The 22,394-nt window shown below is 49.5% G+C and overlaps 1 protein-coding gene across 1 annotated transcript in view; it reads left to right on the forward strand.

The window, feature by feature from the left end:
- The first annotated feature begins 1,775 nt into the window (after positions 1-1,775).
- Positions 1,776-22,394, forward strand: part of LOC140407835 (ankyrin repeat and SOCS box protein 18-like) — a 69,951-nt gene continuing 49,332 nt past the window's right edge. The window contains exon 1 of the mRNA XM_072495076.1: positions 1,776-2,009. Coding sequence (XP_072351177.1) covers positions 1,844-2,009 — 166 coding nt within the window. The 5' untranslated portion in view covers positions 1,776-1,843. The remainder of the gene's footprint in view (positions 2,010-22,394) is intronic.

Consider the following 22,394-nt stretch of genomic DNA (forward strand, 5'->3'; position numbering starts at 1 on the left):
AGGGTACTGGCTCCTTTTTCGGCAGCCCCACACTGGCTGAACATTTACATCAGAGCTAATAAACTACCCCGCCCATAATGGGGGAGCTTGCAGCGCCAATGAGCACAGGTAACAATTATCCCCAGCTGGATGTGTCCCATGCAAGTTATTGTAGTAATGTCATTAAATGTCACGGGGAAATGGTTAGATTCCCTCTTTTTGTAGAAAGTCATTGGCTGGCATTAGTGTGAAGCAAATGTTACTTGCCACTTGTCAGCTCAAGCCTGAATGTTGTCCGGGTCATGCTTCATGTGGACATGGACAGCTCATAGCCTCATAGAATTTGCAGTGCAGAGGAGGCCTTCAGCCCATTGAGTCTGCACAGCCCTTGGAAAGAGCACCCCACCTAAGCCCTCGTCTCCATCCTATCCCCATAACCGAGTAACCCCATCTAACCTTTTTGTATACTAAGGGCAATTTAGCATGGCCAATCCACCCAGCCTGCACATCTTTGGACTGTGGGAGGAAACTGGAGCACCCGGAGGAAACCCGCGCAAACATGGGGAGAACATGCAAACTCCGCACAGACAGTGACCAAAGGCACTGTGAAGCAACTGTGCTAACCAAAGAACAAAGAACAAAGAAATGTACAGCACAGGAACAGGCCCTTCGGCCCTCCAAGCCCGTGCCGACCATACTGCCCGACTAAACTACAATCTTCTACACTTCCTGGGTCCGTATCCTTCTATTCCCATCCTATTCATATATTTGTCAAGATGCCCCTTAAATGTCCCTATCGTCCCTGCCTCCACTACCTCCTCCGGTAGTGAGTTCCAGGCACCCACTACCCTCTGCGTAAAAAACTTGCCTCGTACATCTACTCTAAACTTTGCCCCTCTCACCTTAAACCTATGCCCCCTAGTAATTGACCCCTCTACCCTGGGGAAAAGCCTCTGACTATCCACTCTGTCTATGCCCCTCATAATTTTGTATACCTCTATCAGGTCGCCCCTCAACCTCCTTCGTTCCAGTGAGAACAAACCGAGTTTATTCAATCGCTCCTCATAGCTTATGCCCTCCATACCAGGCAACATTCTGGTAAATCTCTTCTGCACCCTCTCTAAAGCCTCCACATCCTTCTGGTAGTGTGGCGACCAGAATTGAACACTATTGAACACTATAGCACCACTGTGCTATTATGCTGCCCTCACAGCTTCTGTATCTGTGGAGTATCCTGGTCCTGTATCCCAGGACCATGTCCCAATATGCTGTATCTTACATGGAAACCTGGACAGTGAGTGACTACTAAGTGGGATGGGGAAGATGTTATATCGCAGCCAGATTGCTTCCTCAGCCAACACCCATTCCCAGTTTAAAGCAGCAGAAAATGGCTAGACAGCAGTCAGGGCCCTAAAGCTCAGTCTCGCTGGACAGGTTTGAGACCAATCCCTGCACAGCTGACAAAGCACAATTACCCTGTCAGAGTATTTGACCAGAGGAGCTGTCAACATATGTACACGCATCAGACAGAACTTTCCAGCAACCTTCAGTAAAATCCACGTGGCAGTTATAAATCAGTCAATGAAATAAGTCATGCACCATCTCCAACTCTGCCAATAATGAGATTGTTGCTTAAGCTTGAAGTATTTATAGAGGCACAATGAATGGTGAGCTCATTTACTGCTCAACATGGGAATATTTATAGAACAACAATAGCCTGTGTCCTTGTGTATATAATAAAGCAACCAGTGTTAAAATAAACTTCAGACACAAAGCTCTTCAGGCAATGGACAGAAAAAATGTGCAGCGATCGCAGATATTCCTGGACTTCGAACAGAACCAGCACAATGGGTCCTCTCATTCAATGAAGCAGAGGGGTCCAGAGGCCTTCCACCAGGTGCTGTCACATGGAGACCTGAGGCTCCTCAAGATCATGGTCAGCGAGTATCATGAAGATGTCAATTTGGTCTTCGAAGTCCGTAGCAAGGAGATGGAGTGGCAGGCGGAACCAGTGGCCCTAGGCATTTCAGGTACCCGCTGTATGTGGCCCTCTTGGTTGCTAGCTCTCATGTTTAATGCACAACACAGGAGGTAGGCATCCGGTATGTTGACTGGGTGCAATATTGGCGTTGTGGACTGCCCATCCCTAATTGCCCTTGTGGAGGTGGTGGTGAGCTGTCTTCTTGACCTGCTGCAGTCCATGCGGTGTAGGTACACGCACAGTGCTGTTGGGAGGGAGTTCTAGGATTTTGACCCAGCGACAGTGAAGGAGGAATGATGATATATTTCCAAGTCAGGATGGTGAGTGACTTGGAGAGAAGCTTACAGGAGGTGGTGTTCCCATGTATCTGCTGCCCTTGCCCTTCTATGTGTAGAGGTTGTGGGTTTGGAAGGTGCCGTCAAAGCAGGCTTGCCTAGTTGCTGCAGTGCATCTTGTAGGTGGCAAAACCTCTAGCCACAGTGAGCTGGTAGTGGAAGGAGTGAATGTTGAAGGTTGTGGGTGAAGTGCCAATCAAGCAGTTTGATTTGTCCAGGATGGTGTTGAGCTTCTAAAGTATTGCTGGAGCTGTACTCATCCAGGCAAGTGGAGAGTATTCCATTACACTCCTGACTTGTTCTTTAAAGATGGTGGGCAGTTCAGCGGTGATAATGGCATTAAATGCCAAGGGGAAATGGTTAGAATCTGTCTTGTTGGAGATGTCAATTGTTAGTACTGATCAGTTTAAGCCTCAACATTGTCTAGGCCTTGCTGCAAATAGTCATGGATTCACTGTCTCAGGAGTTGTGTATGGTACTGAAAAGTGCCCAATCATCAGCGAACAATTCCACTTCTGACCTAATGATAGAGGGGAGGTCATTGATAAGCAATTGAAGATGGTTGGGCAGAAGACACTACCCCCTGAGGAACTCCTGCAGAAAAATCCTGGGACTGAGATGATTAACCTCCAACAGCTACAACCTTTGTGCCATGTATGACTCCAACCAGGGGGAAACTTTTCCACTGGCACCCATCAACTCCAGTTTTACTTGGGACCCATTGAAGTTACTCACTCATTCATGAGTGCTTTGCCTGAAGGTAGGTCATTGGCTCATTTTCTGCTGGTGTTTCATCCTGAGTCAATTCTCTTGACAGTTTTTGTCTGTGGTAGTTTGCCATTGCCTTCCACTCAAAGGGATAAGGTGCGGTCGTAAGACCCAAGTCTACCTCCAGCTAGAATGGGAATCAAACTGTGCTTTTGCGTCATTCTGAACTACACTCTAGCCATTTAGCCAATGGCTCCCCCCTCCACCCCATTGAAGACACACTCAATAAAATGCGGCCTTGATGTCAAGTTATGGGGGAGACGTTGGCACATATCACCATGGCAAATGGTGAAATTTGAATTCAATAAAAATCTGGAATTAAAAGTCTGAACGTGACCATGAAACCATTGCCGATTGTTGTAAAAACCCACCTGATTCACTGTCCTTTGAGAAAGGAAATCTGCTCTCCTTACCTGGCTTGGCCTACATGTGACTCCAGATCCACAGCATTGTGGTTGACTCTTAAATGTCCTCTTACATGACTGAGCAAACCACTCAGTTCAATTAGGGATGGGTAATAAATGCTGGTCCAACCAGCGACGCCCTCATCCCATGAATTAATTTTTCAAAAACGCAGTCACTATCGCCTCGTCTCTGGAATTCAGCTCTTCCTTCTATGTTTGGACCGAGGCTGGAATGAGGTCAGAAACTGCATTCTCAGGCTGAACTCAAACTGAGCATCAGCAATCAGGTTATTGCTGTGTAAATGCTGCTTGATAGCACTGTTGATAACGCCTTCCATCACTTTGGTAATGATCGAGAGTGGATTGGTGAGGTGGTAATTGGTCAGAATGGATATGTCCTGCTTGCTGTGGACAGGACATACCTGGGAAAATGTTAACATTGTAGGATAGATACCAACTTTGTAGCTATACTTGGATCAGCTGAGTTATGGGCTTGGCTAGTTCTGGAACTCAAATCTTCAGTTCTACTGCCAAGATGTTGTCAGGGCCAATACCCTTTGCAGTAAACAGTGCCTACATCCATTTCTTGATATCATGTGAAGTGAATTGAATTGGCTGAGGCCTGTGATACTGGGGACCTCAGGATCATTCACATGACACTTTTGACTGAAGATGGTCGGTAATGTTTCAGCCTTTTGTACTAACATACTGGGTCCCTGCGCCATTATCTCTGCCACTGAACGTAGGCAGAGGTAATGCTTTCGCCTCTATTAATCTGCTTGTCTGTAAACAATGCATCTCAAAATGACTGGATGGATTTCAACAAAACTTGGTACATGAATAGTGTATAGCACAAGAAAAAACTGATTACCTTTTAACAAATATGCAGATCTGGGGCGAAATTCTCCCCCAACGGCGCGATGTCCGCCGACATGCGCCAAAAACGGCGCCAATCAGACGGGCATCGCGCCGTCCCAAAGGTGCGGAATGCTCCGCATCTTTGGGAGCTGAGCCCCAACATTGAGGGGCTAGGCCGGCGCCGGAGGGATTTCCACCCCGCCAGCTGGCGGAAATGGCGTTTGTTGCCCCGCCAGCTGGCGGAAATGGTGTTTGTTGCCCCGCCAGCTGGCGCGGAAATGCGGCGCATGCGCGGGAGCGTCAGCGGCCACCGACAGTTTCCCGCGCATGCGCAGTGGGGAGAGTCTCTTCCACCTCCGCCATGGTGGAGGCCGTGGCGGAGGTGGAAGGGAAAGAGTGCCCCCACGGCACAGGCCCGCCCGCGGATCAGTGGGCCCCGATCGCTGGCCAGGCCACCATGGGGGCACCCCCCGGGGTCAGATCGCCCCGCGCCTCCCCCAGGACCCCGCCCACGCCGCCTGGTCCCACCGGTAAATACCAGCTTTGATTTACGCCGGCGGGACAGGCAATTTCTGGGCGGGACTTCGGCCCATCCGGGCTGGAGAATTGAGCGGGGGGGTCCCGCCAACCGGCGCGGCCCGATTCCCACCCCCGCCCAATCTCCGGTACCGGAGACTTCGGCGGGGGCGGGGGCGGGATTCACGGCGGCCAACAGCCATTCTCCGACCCGGCGGGGGGTCGGAGAATGACGCCCCTGGATCTTGGAATTCTTTTTAAGACTCCATTAACATTGGAATGGTAGGGCGAATTGACCTTTTGTTTTAGAATGTGGTGTGTTATTTTATTTGGAATGTTGTTGTCTATTTTGGAATGTTGTGGATTGTCTCAGCCGCTGTGTGGCAATTTATCACAGCTGTCAAAAGTGTGAGCAGACTTTTCGCAGCAGGTTGTTGGATGTGGATTGGCTAGAGACTTCCTCCTTGATAAAAAGATTTCCGTTTTTGGCTTTGTAGTTAAAAACATCAACCAGGCAGGGAAAAGACTCAAGGAAGAGCTGGGTCAATGTAATAATGTTGCGTTGACAGAGTATGGTGAAGGTAAGCATGCTACTGAGCGCCCACTTCACTTGTTGAGGTTGGCGATGTTCCTCCTCCTGTTAGTTGTTTAATTGTCTGCCAGCATTTATGACTGGATGTGGCAGGTCAGCAGCGCTTTGATCTGATCCATGGGTTGTGAGGTCGCTTTGTCCTATCTATTGTAGCACGTTGCATCCTTTGTTGAGAAACATAGAAAATAGGAGCAGAAGGCCATTCGGCCCTTCGAGCCTGCTCCACCATTCATCATGATCGTGGCATATCATCCAACTCAGTAACCTGTTTCCGCTTTCTCCCCATATCCTTAGATAGAAACAAATCAAAGTGGAGAATATGGGCTACTACCCCTTTAGTAATTAGCTTCACCAGATTGACAGCACATTTTTAGGTATCTTTGGTACTATCCCTGGCATATCCTCCTGCACTCTTCAGTCAACCAGGGTAATGGTAGTGTTGTAGTGGATTCCACAAATTAAACACTGACGACATGGGTGCAGGTTTCGATCAAATTATTCTTCCAACTAGACGGGAGAGTCCTATCTCAGAGAGACCTCCAAAATAGCATTCTGTCAGATTCCAGATTCTGACTATCTTTATAAGGTTTAAGTCACACATACAGCACATTGCTCAAATTCCAATCGTGTTAACGTGTAGGCTTACATTAACCAGATGCCTTTGTCCCAGGTATGGGATCCACCCTGCTAGCACTATCTATCTTTTCCACGGTCTCCTGGAGGTTACTCTTATCTCTCTGACTCCATGTTTGTCTTTCTATTGTTCTAATGTGTTCTGACTGAATGCCAAGTTTACACTGACTAAGGGCCTGCAGGAACACAAGGGGCGCGATTCAACGGGACAATTTCTAACTTCATTTGTGGCGAGTTTTTCAGGGAGTTTCCCGCTGGCTCTCTCGGTGTGTTCCCCACCGCTATCAAATGACACTTCGCCCTAAGTGTGGTAGCGAGCGGGAACTGCCGCGAGCATCCTGGCGAGGCCGCAATGCTATTCAACATTAATTGGCCCACTTGACGAGGCCCCACAGGCTTCTCACCTCGTTTGCCAGGCCCCCGCTAACAACATCGGGCAGCACTTAAATAGCAGTTACACAGGCTTGGTTGGGTGACCTGTACGATTTCCTACGGTTGGAAAAGATAAAGTATGAGTGAAGGGGCTCAACAGAGGGGTTTGAGAAAAGGTGGGGGATGTTCGTGACCGTGTTTGAGGAATTGTTTGTCGCGGGGGCGGGGTTAAAAAGGGGTAAAAGTTGTGCAGACTGTATAGTTGATTGTTGGGAAGTATGTTTCCTGGCGTATTTATGTACTGTAACCTGTTTTGATATACGTTTGTCGCACAATACATTTTTAAAAAACTTGGAAGCATTGTAAACTGAGGAGGACAATGTAGAAATTCAGAAGGACATAGTTGGTGGAGTGGGCAGATAGGTGACAGGTGAAGTTCTGTGTGGAGAAGTGTGAGGTGATGCATTTTGGTAAGAAGAGCATGGAGAGACAATATAAAATAAAGAGTAAAATTCTTAAAGGATGCGGAAACAGAGGGACCAGGGTGTATATGTGCATAGATATGTGGAGAGAGCAGTTAATAAAGCAAATAATATTCTGGACTTTATTAATGGGAACATAGAGTACACGAGCAAGGAGGTTATGCTACACTTATACAAGACACTAGTTACACCTCAGCTGAAATATTGTGTACAGTCCCGTACTCAAGTATAGGAAGGCTGTGAACACATTGGAGAGGGTGCAGAAAAGGTTTACAAGAATGGTCCCAGGAATGAGAAACTTCAGTTCTGAGGGTAGATTGGAGAGATTGGGACTGTTCCCCTTGGAGAGAAGACGGCCGAGAGGAGATTTTTTAAAAAAATAAACATTTTATTGAGGTATTTTTTGGTTTTACAACAACAACAAAATAAACAATGTACATGAATCTATAAACATAATGCAAAAGCCGCCTTCCTCCCTTACAGGTCCCACCTTTATTAACCCCCTACTCTAAGCTAAACTAATCCCCCCCGCCCTTCTGCTGACGATTAATTTTCCGCAAAGAAGTCGATGAACGGTTGCCACCTCCAGGTGAATCCTAACATTGACCCTCTCAAGGCTAACTTAATTTTCTCCAAACAGGGAAAGCTAGCCATGTCAGATAGCCAGGTCTCCGACTTCAGGGCTTTGAATCCCTCCAAGCTAATAATATCCGTCTTTGGGCTACCAAGGAAGCAAAGGCCAGAATGTTTGCCTCTTTCTCCTCCTGGATTCCCGGATCTTCAGACACCCCGAAAATCGCCACCTCTGAACTCGGTGCCACTCTTGTTTTTAACATGACATGACATGTTAAACATAACATAAAATGGACATGACATCTGCAAACTCCTGCCAGAATCCCCTAAGCTTTGGACATGTCCAGAACATGTGGACATGGTTCGCTGGCCCTCCCGCACACTTTGCACATCTATCTTCTACGCCAAAGAACCTGCTCATCCGGGCCACTGTCATGTGAGCCCGGTGAACGACCTTGGATTGTATCAGGCTGAGCCTGGCACATGTTGTGGACGTGTTGACTCTACTCAACGCGTCCACCCATCGACCATCCTCTGTCCTCTCAACTCCTCTTCCCTCTTGCGCTTCAGCTCCTCAGTCTGCGTCTCCTCTGACCCCATAGGTTCCTTGTAAATGTCAGAGACCCTCCCTTCCCCAACCCACCCTCTGGAAACTACCCTGTCCTGTATCCCCCTTGGTGGCAGAAGCGGGAAGGTTGAAACCTGCCTTCGTAGGAAGTCCCGCACCTGCAGGTACCTGAATTATTTTCCCCTCGCCAACCCAAATTTCTCCTCCAGCTCCCTCAAGCTAGGAAAGCTCCCTTCTATAAACATATACCCCATCCTCTCAATCCCTGCTCGCTGCCATCTCCGAAATCCCCTGTCCACCCTTCTCGGGACAAACCGGTGATTATTATAGATTGGAGACCAAACCGATGCTCCCTCCCCTCCCACATGTCTCTTCCATTGCCCACATACTCTCAGGGCCACCACCACCACGGGGCTGGTGGAATACCGTGCCAGCGGGAACGGCATAGGCGCTGTTATAACAAACTAAATATGGGGAAAAGTGAGATGTTTGCGATCCAGGCGAGGGGACAGGAGAGGCGACTTGGGGAGCTGCCGTTTAGAGTGCTGGGGGGAAGCCCTAAGCTGGTACCCGAAAGCTTCCCCCCAGCACTCTAAATGGCAGCTCCCCAAGTCGCCTCTCCTGTCCCCTCGCCTGGACCGCAAACATCTCACTTTTCCCCATATTTAGTTTGTACCCCGAAAACCGGCCAAATTCTCGCAAAATCCTCATGATTTCTTCCATCCCCTCTGCTGGGTCCGATACATACAGGAGCAGGTTGTCTGCGTAAAGCGAGACTCTGTGCTCCACCCCCCCACCCCCCCCCCCACCCCCACCCCCTTCCAGCCCCTTGAGGCTCTCAGTGTAATTGCCAATGGCTCTATGGCTAACGCAAACAACAGTGGGGCATCCCTGTCTCATTCCCTCGATGCAGCCTAAAATAGTCCGATGTTGTCCTATTCGTCCGAACGCTTGCCACAGGAGCCTGATACAGCAACCTGACCCAGTCAATAAAGCCCCGCCCAAATCTGAACCGTCCCAGTACCTCCCACAGATATTCCCATTCTACTCGATCAAAGGCCTTTGCGACCACTGCCTCCACCTCCCTACCTTCCGGGGGCATCATGATCACATTTAATAGGCTTCTTACATGGGCCACCAACTGCCTTCCCTTAACAAAACCCGTCTGGTCCTCCCCAATAATGTCCGAACACAATCCTCAATCCTAGAGGACAAAATTTTGGCCAGCAGTTTGGCGTCCACATTCAATAGGGATATCGGCCTGTAGGACCCACACAGCTCCGGGTTCTTGTCCCGCTTCAGGATCAGCGAAATCGTGGCATGTGACATTGTCGGGGGAAGCACCCCTCTCTCCCTTGCCTTATTGAATGTCCTCATCAACAACGGCCCCAATATCCCAGAGAAACTTTTACAGAACTCCACTGGGTACCCATCCGGCCCCGGGACTTTACCCGACTGCATGGCCTTCAGCTCCTCAGCTATTCCTTCGATCCCAATTGGGGCCCCCAGCCCTTCTACCAGCCCCCCATCCACCCTCGTGAAATTCAGCCCCCCTAGGAAGTGCCTCATCCCCTCCGGCTCCGTTGGGAGTCCAACCATACAGCTTACTATAAAACTCCTTAAATGCCTTATCCACCCCTGCTGAGTCTCCAGCCAGGTTCCCATCTCCATTCTTTATTTTCCCTATCTCCCTGGCTGCCTCCCTCTTTCTAAGCTGCTATGCAAGCATTCTGCTGGCCTTCTCTCCATGCTCATAAATCGCCCCCCTCGCCTTTCTCAGCTGCTCCACCGCCCACCCTGTGGTTAACAAGCCGAACTCCGCCTGTAGCCTCTGCCATTCCCTTAAAAGCCCTGCCTCTGGGGTCTCCGCATACCTCCTGTCAACCTGTAGAATCTCCTTTACCAGTTGGTCCATCTCTGCCCTGTCCACCTTCTCCCTGTGGGCCCGTATCGAGATCACCTCCCCTCTAACCACCGCCTTCAATGTCTCCCAGACCACCGCTGCCGAAATTTCCCCCGTGTCGTTGACTTCCAGGTAGTTCTGAATACATTTCCTCAGCCGCCCGCACACCTCTTCGTCAGCTAAAAGACCCACGTCTAACCTCCAGTGCGGGCGCTGATTTACTAACCTGTAGGTCAACCCAGTGGGGGCATGGTCTGAGATTGTGATCGCCGAGTACCCAGTGTCCACCAGCCCCGTCAGTAAAGCCCTGATTTGAATACAGAAATCAATCCGGGAGTACACTTTATGCACGTGTGAGTAGACGGAGAACTCCCTCACCCTCGGCTGCCCAAATCTCCATGGGTCCAACCGCCCCACCTGCTCCATGAACCCTTTTAGTTCCTTTGCCATTGCTGGCATCCTGCCCGTTTTTGAGCTTGACCGGTCTAAGCCAGGGTCAATAACTGCTTTGAAGTCCCCTCCCATGACCAACGTATGTGGACCCAGGCCCGGTATCTTCCCCAACATCCTCGTTATAAACTCCACATCGTCCCAGTTTGGCGCATACACATTTACTAATACCACCTGCACCCCCTCCAATTTCATACTGACCATATTGTACCGGCCTCCCACATCCAAAACTATTCTTCCCGCCTCAAACACCACCCGCTTGTTGATCAGAATCACGACCCCTCCAGTCTTTGAGTCCAGTCCTGAGTGAAAACCTGTCCGACCCAACCTTTCTTAATCTAATCTGGTCAGCTACTCTGAGGTGCGTCTCCTGCAGCATTACCACGTCCGCCTTCAATCCTCTCAAATGCGCGAACACGCGTGCTCTCTTGACCGGCCCATTTAGCCCTCGTACATTCCAGTTGGGGGGGCTCATCGCTCCCCCCCCCCCCCTTTCGCTGATCAGCCATCACCTCTTTTGGGCCAGTCTTCAGCCCGCGCCTCACGCCTCCACTGGCCTGCCCCCAGGCAGCCTCCGCCCCGACCTCCTCCCTGTTCCCCAGCAACAGTCCCTCCCTCGTCAGCAGAACGTTTCCCCCCCTCCACCCCTAGTACAGCACAATGTAAATCGACCCCTTTGATAAGCCTAACATCTGCTCACCCTCCATTACGCTTCTGTGAGCTAGCCCGCCCAGCTAGCTTGGTGGCCCCACCCCTGGCACCAGACATTCTCTATTGTTCCCTCCCACCCTGCCCCCCGCTCATGCACACATATTCAACTGACAAACAATCCCAACACAGTTGCACGACAGAAAAAAAAACACTAAACAAAGAAAAGACCAAGCAAGAGATCCAGCATCGAAACAAACACACCTCCATCCCCCAACAGTGCAAATATAAACTTTAACTCACTCAGTTCTGCAACTGGCCCCAAATCGATACAGAAGGCATTTCAAATAGCGTCCACAAAACGAAAAACGAGAATTTGTTTCAAACAAGAACGTTGCAGCAAAGTTCAAAAGTTCTCAGTCCACCACCAGTCCTTTCCTTTTCGCAAAGTCCAGCGCGTCCTCAGGCGACTCGAAATAAAAATGTTGCTCCTCATACGTGACCCAGAGTCGGGCCGGATACAGCAGTCCGAATGACACCTTTTTCTTAAAAAGGGTCGACCTGATCTGGTTAAACCCCGCTTTTCTCCTGGCCTCTTCCGCACTCAGGTCCTGATAGATCCGCAGGATACCGTTGTCCCATTTACAGCTCCGTGTCTGCTTGGCACACAATAAAATATGCTCCTTATCCAAATACCTGTGGAATCTCATTGCCCTCTGGGGGTCTCCCATTCGCGGCTTCCTCGCGAGCGCTCTGTGAGCCCTGTCCACCTCCAAGGGTCGGGGGAATGCCCCATCCCCCAGCAGCTTCTCGAACATGTCCGCTATGTATGCCCCAGCGTTCGCTCCTTCGCACCCCTCCGGGAGCCCAACGATCCTCAAGTTCTGCCGGCGGGACCTATTCCCTAGGTCCTCCACCTTCTCCAGGAGCCTTTTCTGCTGGTCTCTCAGCATCCCCACCTCCATCTCAACCACAGTTTGATGTTCCTCCTGGTCAGCCAGTGCCTTCTCTACTTTCTGGATTTCCCGATCCTGGGCATCCAATCTAAGCTCCAGCCGCGCAATTGACTCTTTAATTGGGTCCAAGCAGTCCCGCTTCTGCTTGGTGAAGCCCTCCTGGATAACTTGCATCAGCTGCTCCGCTGACCGCTGGGTCGACAAGCCAGAGGTCCGATCATCCGCCATGCTTTCTCCCACTGCAGCTTCAGCCCAAGACTTCTCTGTCCATCTGTTTCTGCCTTTGCGAGCACTTCTAGTCCTCCTCTCCATGCACCGATCTGGGAATCCAGTACACAATTGCCTCTGTCATCAATTTTTCAAATCAAGTCCGGTAAAAAATCGGGGGAAAAGATCCAAAAGTCCGACCCAAGCGGGAGCCACCAAATGTGCGATTTACTCCTTGATAGCCGCCACCGGAAGTCGGCCGAGAGGAGATTTGACAGAGATGTTCAAAATCATGAGGGGGTTAGACAGAGGAGACAGGGAGAGACTGTCCCCACTCGTAAAAGGGTCAGGAATGAGAGGACACAGATTAAAACTGTTTTACAAAAAAAGCATGTGTGTGAGAAAAAACTTTTTCACACAGCGAGTGGTTTGGGCCTGGAACGCGCTGCCTGGAAGTGAGGAGGAGGCAGGTTCAGTCGAGGAATTCAAGGGGGTATTCGATGATTATTTTAATAATAATAATCTTTTATCTTTTATTGTCACATGTATGAAGTTACTGTGAAAAGCCTCTAGTCGTCACATTCCGGCACCTGTTCGGATAAGCTGATACGGGAATTGAACCCACGCTGCTGTCCTTGTTCTGCATTACAAACCAGCTGTCTAGCCCACTGAGCTAAACCAGCCCTATCTGGAAAAAGGCAGGAGAATAGTCATTTAAAAAAATAATTTTAGAGTATCCAATTCATTTTTTCCAATTAAGGGGCAATTTAGCGTGGCCAATCCACCTAACCTGCACATCTTTGGGTTGTGGGGGTGAGACCCACTCAGACACGGAGAGAATGTTCAAACTCCACACGGACAGTGGCCCTGAGCCGGGATCGAACCTGGGTCCTCGGCGCCGTGCGGCAGCAGTGCTAACCACTGCGCCACCGTGCCGCCCAGGAGAATAAATCATAATGCTCGTTTGGAGAGCCGGCGCTGGCATTATGGACCAAATGGCCTCCTTTTTCACTGTAACAATTCTGTGATTCTGTGAAGGGATTTGCTTCTACCTTTGGGGAGGCTTTAAACTAGAGTGGCAGGGAAATGGGAACCTGCGGACGGAGACACGAGTGAAGGAAGCAAAGATAGAAATAAAGGACAGAACATTGAAAATCAAAAGTGGAAGGCAGAGGAAACAAGGGCTAGCAGAACATAGAGCCATAGTACAAAAAACTGTATGAAATGTTAAAAAGACAAGTCGAAAGGCAGTGGGCGCGATTCTCCACTCCCACGCTGGTTGGGAGAATCGCCTGGGCCGCCAAAATTTCCCATGACGCTGGTCCGATGCCCTCCTGCGATTCTCCCAAGCGGCAGGAACGGCCCGGTCGAGTTTCGCGGGCCGCAGGCCGGAGAATCACCGGAGACACCGAAAATGGCGATTCTCCGGCACCCCCGCTATTCTGAGGCCCGGATGGGCCGAGCGGCCAGGTCAAAACGGCGGGTTCCCCCCGGCGCCGTCCACACCTGGTCGCTGCAGTCGTGAGCGGTGCGTGAACACTGGGGGGGGGGGCGGCCTGCGGGGGCGCGAGGGGGGATTCTGCACCGGGGGGTACCTCAGATGTGGGGTGGCCCACGATCGGTGCCCACCGATCGTCGGGCCGTCCTCTCTGAAGGAGGACCTCCTTCCTTCCGCAAGGATCCGTCAGACATCTTCTTGCGGGGCGGACTTAGAGAGGACGGCAACCACGCATGCGCGGATGACGCCCGTTATGCGGCGCCAGCCGCGTCATCTATGCGGCGCCGCTTTTACGCGGGCGACAAGGCCTGGCGCGTGTAGATGACGCGGCCCCGATCCTGGCCCATTGTCAGGGCCTGAATCGGTCGGGACCGGGGCCGTTTCGCGCCGTCGTGAACCTCGACGGCGTTCACGACGGCGCGGCCACTTCGGCGCGGGAGTGGAGAATCACGCCCACTGTATCTGAATGCACGGATCATTCACAATAAAGTAGATGAATGAACAGTGCAAATTGATTGAAACGGATACAATATGATTGCAATTACAGGGACATAGCTACAGGGTGACTCGAGGCTGGGAACTGAATATCCAAAACTATTGATATTTAGGAAGGACAGACAAAAGGGAAAAGGAGGTGGGATGGCATTGTCAGTTAAGGATGAAATCATTACAGTAGTGAGAGAGACTATTTTCTCAGAAAACTGAGATGCAGAATCATTCTGGGTAGAACGAAGAAGCAACAAGGGCAGAATGCATTAGTGGAAGTTGTCTGTAGGCCTCCAAATTACAGATGAATATAATAAGAGTGCTACAGTAATCACGGGTGACTTTAATTTACATATAGATTGGACAAACCAAATTAGCAATAATACTGTGTGTGAATTCTTGGAGTGTGTATGAAAAGCTATATTAAACCAATATCTCAAGGAACTAGCTAGGGAAAATGCTATCCTAGATTTGGCATTATGAAATCAGAAGGGGCTAATTAATAATCTTGTTGTGCAGGGTCAATTAGGGAACAGTGACTATAACATGATAAAATTCTTCATTAGGGTGGAAACTAAAGAAGACTGATCTGAAACTAGGTTCCTAAATCTAAGCAAAGGAAACTACGAAGGTGTGAGTTGGCTAAGATAGATTGGGGAACTTCATTAAAAGGCATAACAGTGGATAGGCAATGGCTAATATTTAAGGAACAAATGTATGCATTGCAACAGTTATACATCCCTTTCTGGTAGAAAATCCAACAAGGCCCAACCATGGCTACCAAAAGAAATTAAGGATAGTACTAAATCCAAAGAGGTCTCACATAATGGGCGTGATCTACAGGCCACGTTACAGCTGAAAGGCAGCGCAGTGCGACGCAACATGGCCGGTAGATGCCGGGAGATCCCTCTTACAGGATCTTTCCAGCTCTCCGCACCTCGCAAGATCTTTTTTTTTTCAAACACATTTTATTCAAACTTGCATCAAAGTAGGTTACAGCAAATAAACACCCCGGGAAACATTCTTCCCAACAATCAACTATACAGTTTGTACAGATTTTTCTCCTTTTTCACCCCCCCTCCCCATCATCCCCCCCCCCCCCCCCCACCCCCACCCCCCCACCCCACCCCCACCCCCCGCGATGAACAGCTCCTCAAACACGGTCACAAACATCCCCCACCTTTCCTCAAACTCCCCTGCTGAGCCCCTTAACTCATACTTTATCTTCTCTAACCGCAGGAAGTTGTACAGGTCACCCAACCAAGCTGCTACCCCCGGTGGTGATACCGACCGCCACTCCAGCAAAATTTGTCGCCGTGCAATCAGAGAGGCGAAGGCCAAGATATCGACCTTCCTCCTCTCCATGAGCTCCGGATTCTCTGAAACCCCAAATATTGCCACCAAAGGGTCCGGGTCCACTCCCTCCTCCACTATCCTGGCTAAGACAGCGAACGCTCCCGCCCAGAATCTTCCCAATTTTTCACAACCCCAAAACATTTGCGCGTGATTCGCTGGCCCCCGCCCACACCTCTCTAACTCATCTGCTACCCTCTGAAAGAACCTATTCATTCTCGCCCGAGTCATATGCACCCTGTGCACCACATTAAACTGTATCAGGCTCACCCTTGCACAAGAGGAGGTCCCGTTTACCCTTCGCAGTGCCTCACTCCATACTCCCCAATTGATCTCCATTCCCAACTCCGCTTCCCATTTCTCCTTGTTCTTCACCACCCGCTCGCCTCCCTGCTCCCCCAGCCACTTGTATATATCCCCAATTCTTCCCTCCCCTTCCACATCCGGAAGCAGCAGTCGCGCTAGCAGGGTGTATCCCGGCAATCTAGGGAACCCCTTCCAGAGCTTTCGTGCAAAGTCCCTAACCTGTAGATACCTGAACTCACTACCCCTCTGCAACTCTACTCTCTCCCTTAGCTCCTCCAGACTGGCGAACCCTTCCTCCAAATACAAATCCCTCACTTTGACCAGCCCCACTTCCCTCCACCTCCTGTATACACTATCCATTCCCCCCGGCTCAAACCCGTGAATCTCGCACAGCGGCGTTAGCACCGACATCCCATCCACCCTAAAATGCCTCCTCAGCTGATTCCATATCTTCATCGTGGACTGCACCACTGGATTCCCTGAATACCTACTCAGAGCCATTGGCAACGCTGCCATCACCATAGCCCTCCAACTAGACCCCTTACAAGATTCCTCCTCCATCCTAACCCACTCTACCCCTTCTCCTTCCCACCACCGCCGCACCTTGTCCACATTCGCTGCCCAATAATAATGAAGCAAGTTTGGCAACGCCAACCCCCCCTGCTGCCTCTGCCTCTGTAGCAGGGTCCTCCCCTGCACCTCGGCACCTTTCCCGCCCATACAAAATCAGAGATGACTGTGTCCACTTTTCGAAAAAAGGCCTTTGGTATAAAGATCGGGAGAGCCTGAAAGATAAAGAACATAAGAACATAAGAACTAGAAGCAGGAGTAGGCCATCTGGCCCCTCGAGCCTGCTCCACCATTCAATGAGATCATGGCTGATCTTTTGTGGACTCAGCTCCACTTTCCGGCCCGAACACCATAACCCTTAATCCCTTTATTCTTCAAAAAACTATCTATCTTTATCTTAAACACATTTAATGAAGGAGCTTCTACTGCTTCACTGGGCAAGGAATTCCATAGATTCACAACCCTTTGGGTGAAGAAGTTCCTCCTAAACTCAGTCCTAAATCTACTTCCCCTTATTTTGAGGCTATGCCGCCTAGTTCTGCTTTCACCCGCCAGTGGAAACAACCTGCCCGCATCTATCCTACCTATTCCCTTCATAATTTTATATGTTTCTATCAGATCCCCCCTCATCCTTCTAAATTCCAACGAGTACAGTTCCAATCTACTCAACCTCTCCTCATAATCCAACCCCTTCAGCTCTGGGATTAACCTAGTGAATCTCCTCTGCACACCCTCAAGTGCCAGTATGTCCTTTCTCAAGTAAGGAGACCAAAACTGAACACAATACTCCAGGTGTGGCCTCACTAACACCTTATACAATTGCCTCGTAACCTCCCTAGTCTTAAGCTCCATCCCTCCTGCAATGAAGTACAAAATTCCATTTGCCTTCTTCATCACCTGTTGCACCTGTAAACCAACTTTTTGCGACTCATGCACTAGCACACCCAGGTCTCTTTGCACAGCAGCATGTTTTAATATTTTATCATTTAAATAATAATCCCTTTTGCTGTTATTCCTATTAAAATGGATAACCTCACATTTGTCAACATTGTATTCCATCTGCCAGACCCTAGCCCATTCACTTAGCCTATCCAAATCCCTCTGCAGACTTCCAGTATCCTCTGCACTTTTTGCTTTACCACTCATCTTAGTGTCGTCTGCAAACTTGGACACATTGCCCTTGGTCCCCAACTCCAAATCATCTATGTAAATTGTGAACAGTTGTGGGCCCAACACTGATCCCTGAGGGACACCACTAGCTACTGATTGCCAACCAGAGAAACACCCATTATCCCCAGTCTTTGCTTTCTATTAATTAACCAATCCTCTATCCATGCTACAACTTTCCCCTTAATGCCATGCATCTTTACCTTATGCAGCAACCTTTTGTGTGGCACCTTGTCAAAGGCTTTCTGGAAATCCAGATATACCACATCCATTGGCTCCCCGTTATCTACCGCACTGGTAATGTCCTCAAAAAATTCCACTAAATTAGTTAGGCACGAACTGCCCTTTATGAACCCATGCTGCGTCTGCCCAATGGGACAATTTCCATCCAGGTGCCTCGCTATTTCTTTCTTGATGATAGATTCCAGCATCTTCCCTACTATCGAAGTTAAGCTCACTGGCCTATAATTACCTGTTTTCTGCCTACCTCCTTTTTTAAACAGTGGTGTCACGTTTGCTAATTTCCAGTCCGCCGGGACCACCCCAGAGTCTAGTGAATTTTGGTAAATTATCACTAGTGCATTTGCAATTTCCCTAGCCATCTCTTTGAGCACTCTGGGATGCATTCCATCAGGGCCAGGAGACCTGTCTACCTTTAGCCCCATTAGCTTGCCCATCACTACCTCCTTGGTGATAACAATCCTCTCAAGGTCCTCACCTGTCATAGCCTCATTTCCATCAGTCACTGGCATGTTATTTGTGTCTTCCACTGTGAAGACCGACCCAAAAAACCTGTTCAGTTCCTCAGCCATTTCCTCATCTCCCATTATTAAATCTCACTTCTCATCCTCTAAAGGACCAATATTTACCTTAGCCACTCTTTTTTGTTTTATATATTTGTAGAAACTTTTACTATCTATTTTTATAGTCTGAGCAAGTTTACTCTCATAATCTATCTTACTCTTCTTTATAGCTTTTTTAGTAGCTTTCTGTTGCCCCCTAAAGATTTCCCAGTCCTCTAGTCTCCCGCTAATCTTTGCTACTTTGTATGCTTTCTCCTTCAATTTGATACTCTCTCTTATTTCCTTAGATATCCCCGGCCGATTTTCCCTCTTTCTACCGTCCTTCCTTTTTGTTGGTATAAACCGTTGTTGAGCACTGAAAAATCGCTTGGAAGGGTCTCCACTGTTCCTCAACTGTTTCACCATAAAGTTTTTGCTCCCAGTCTACCTTAGCTAGTTCTCCTCTCATCCCATTGTAATCTACTTTGTTTAAGCACAAAACACTAGTGCTTGATTTTACCTTCTCACCCTCCATCTGTATTTTAAATTCCACCATATTGTGATCGCTCCTTCCGAGAGGATCCCTAACTATGAGATCCTGAATCAATCCTGTCTCATTACACAGGACCAGATCTAGGACCGCTTGTTCCCTCGTAGGTTCCATTGCATACTGTTCTAGGAAACTATCACAGATACATTCTATAAACTCCTCCTCAAGGCTGCCTTGACCGACTTGGTTAAACCAATCGACATGTAGATTAAAATCCCCCATGATAACTGCTGTACCATTTCTATATGCATCAGTTATTTCTTTGTTTATTGCCTGCCCCACCATAATGTTACTATTTGGTGGCCTATAGACTACTCCTATCAGTGACTTTTCCGCCTTACTATTCCTGATTTCCACCCAAATGGATTCAACCTTATCCTCCATAGCACCGATGTCATCCCTTACTGTTGCCTGGATGTCATCCTTAAATAACAGAGCTACACCACCTCACTTACCATCCACTCTGTCCTTCCGAATAGTTTGATACCCTCGGATATTTAATTCCCAGTCGTGACCATCCTTTAACCATGTTTCAGTAATGGCCACTAAATCATAGTCATTCACGATGATTTGCGCCATCAACTCATTTACCTTATTCCGAATACTACGGGCATTCAGGTAAAGTACACTTATGTTGGCTTTTTTACCTTTGTTCTGAATCTTAACACCTCGATCAGTAACCTCTCCTAAGTTATATTTCCTCTTAACCTTTCTCCTTATTTTCCTTGTCGTTGAACCCATATCTTCATGTAACAACCTGCCACGTCGCTTACCATTAATGTTTTCACTTCCCGTTTTATTCCTTTTAGTATCCTTGTCCTATTCACTGAGCTCCCCTCAGTCACTGTATCTTGTACTGTCGCCCTTTTTGATTTTTGACTATGGCTTCTCTGCCTTACACTTTCCCCCTTACTGCCTTTTGTTTCTGTCCCTGTTTTACTACCTACCAACTTCCTGCATCGGTTCCCATCCACCTGCCACATTAGTTTAAACCCTCCCCAACAGCTCTAGCAGTCCCCCCCTAGGACATCGGTTCCAGTCCTGCCCAGGTGCAGACCGTCCGGTTTGTACTGGTCCCACCTCCCCCAGAACCGGTTCCAATGCCCCAGGAATTTGAATCCCTCCCTCTTGCACCATCTCTCGAGCCACGCATTCATCCTATCTATCCTGACATTCCTACTCTGACTAGCTCGTGGCACTGGTAGCAATCCTGAGATTACTACCTTTGAGGTACTACTTTTTAGTTTAACTCCTAGCTCCCCGAATTCAGCTTGAACAAGAAACTTGGCAGAATATTCATTCTCACCACTTGGACCCTCCCCGCCAACGTTAAGTGCAGTGTATCCCACCTCTTACGATCCTCCCTGGCCTCCTCCACCAGCTTCGTTAAGTTCCTCTTATGGTGCCCCGTCCATTCCCTCGCTACCTGAATCCCCAAGCACCTAAACCTATCCCTCCCTACAGTAACTGGCACCCCCCCTAAATTAGCCCGCTGTGCCAGCTCATTCACCGGGAATACCTCGCTTTTCCCTACATTCAGCTTGTATCCCGAGAACCCTCCAATCCTCCCCAACAGGCCCACAATGCTTCCCAATTCTCCAACGGATCCGAAACAGACAACAGGAGGTCATCGGCATAGAGCGACACCTGATGCTCCCTCTGTCCCCTCATTATTCCCCGCCACTCTGCCTACCTCCTGAGAGCCATCGCCAACAGCTCTATGGCCAGCGCAAAGAGCAACAGCGACAGTGGACACCCATGTCTCGTACCCCTGTATAAATCAAAGCTTTGTGAGCTTATATCATTCGTCCTCACCCTCGCTCTTGGTGCCACATACAGCAACCGTACCCATGACACAAATCTCGGCCCAAACCCAAACCTTCCCAAAACTTCGAACAAGTACCGCCACTCCACCCGATCAAATGCTTTTTCCGCGTCCATGGACACCACCAGCTCCGGTACCAGAGCTCACGACGGATTCATCACCACATTCAACAGCCGTCTTATATTACTCGCGAGCTGCCTGCCCTTCACGAAGCCTGTTTGATCTTCTGCAACTACCCCCGGGACACAATCCTCCATCCTCCCCGCCAACAACTTAGCCAATACTTTCACATCCGTGTACAATAGTTTTAATGGGTCTATACGACCCACATTCCACCGGATTCTTCCCTTTTTCTGGGATTAGTGTGATTACTGCCTGCGTCATCGTCCCCGGCAACTCTCCCTTTTCCAGTGCTTCATTAAACGCCCCCAACGGATGTGGTGCCAGGTCCATCGCAAATTCATTATAAAATTCTGCCAGGTACCCATCCGGCCCAGGGGCCTTCCCCGACTTCATACCCTTGATAATATCCAGCACCCCCCATAGCCCCAGGGGCTCCTCCAACGCCTGCCTCTTTGCTTCCTCCACCTGGGGAAATTCCAGCTCATCCAGAAACCACCCCATGTCCCCCTCCTCTCCTCCTGGGCCTGCCTCATAAAGTCCCTGGTAATACTCTCTAAATGCCTCATTTATTGTCGCTGGCTCTGACACCACATCCCCAGCCCCAGTCTGTATCTTCAATATCTCCCCGGGCTGCAGCCTGCCTCTGCAGCTGGTGGGCCATACTCTCCCTATTCTCCCCATACTCGTATTGCACCCCTCTTGCCCTAAGCAGTTGCCCTACCGCCCTCCCTGTTGTCAGCCTGTCAAATTGCCCCTGCAACCTTTTCCTCCTCACCAATCCCTCCACAGTGGGCACCCTCGAATATTCCCTGTCCACCTCCACTATCTCGCTCACTAGACGGTCATGTTCGGCCCTCCTTTCCTTATTCGCACGGACAGAGAATGAGATCATTTCTCCCCGGACCACTGCCTTCAGTGCTTCCCAAATTCTGATTGAACTCCACATAATCCCTTACCGCCAACCGCACCTTATCACAAAAACCTCCATCCGCCAACAACCCCGAGTCAGACCTCCACCCCGGCCTCTGCTCTCGTCCCGTACTGAACCGAATATCCTGCCAGTGGGGCGCATGTTCTGAGATAACTATCCCCGCATACTCTGCCCCCTCCACCCCAACCAAAATCTCCCGACTCACTGCAAAGCAATCAATCCTCAAATGCACCTTATAGACGTGTGAAAAGAAGGAACACACCCTTCCCCCTGGGTTATGAAAGCGCCATGGATCCACCATACCCGTCTTCTCCATAAACCCCCACCAGCTCCCTTGCCATTCGTACCCTACCCATCAACCTGGGGCTCGACCTATCCACCCTCGGCTCCAGGACAGTTAAAATCTCCTCCCATGATCAACTTATATGTGGCCAAATCCAGGATTGCTGCCAGCAACCCCCTCATAAAACCCACATCATCCCAATTTGGGGCATACACATTTACCAACACCACCAGTGCCCCTTCCAATACCCCACTCACAATCACATATCTCCCACACGGATCCCTCACCTCCTTCA

The sequence above is a fragment of the Scyliorhinus torazame genome, chromosome 2, assembly GCF_047496885.1.
Source record: "Scyliorhinus torazame isolate Kashiwa2021f chromosome 2, sScyTor2.1, whole genome shotgun sequence".
NCBI lineage: Eukaryota > Metazoa > Chordata > Chondrichthyes > Carcharhiniformes > Scyliorhinidae > Scyliorhinus > Scyliorhinus torazame.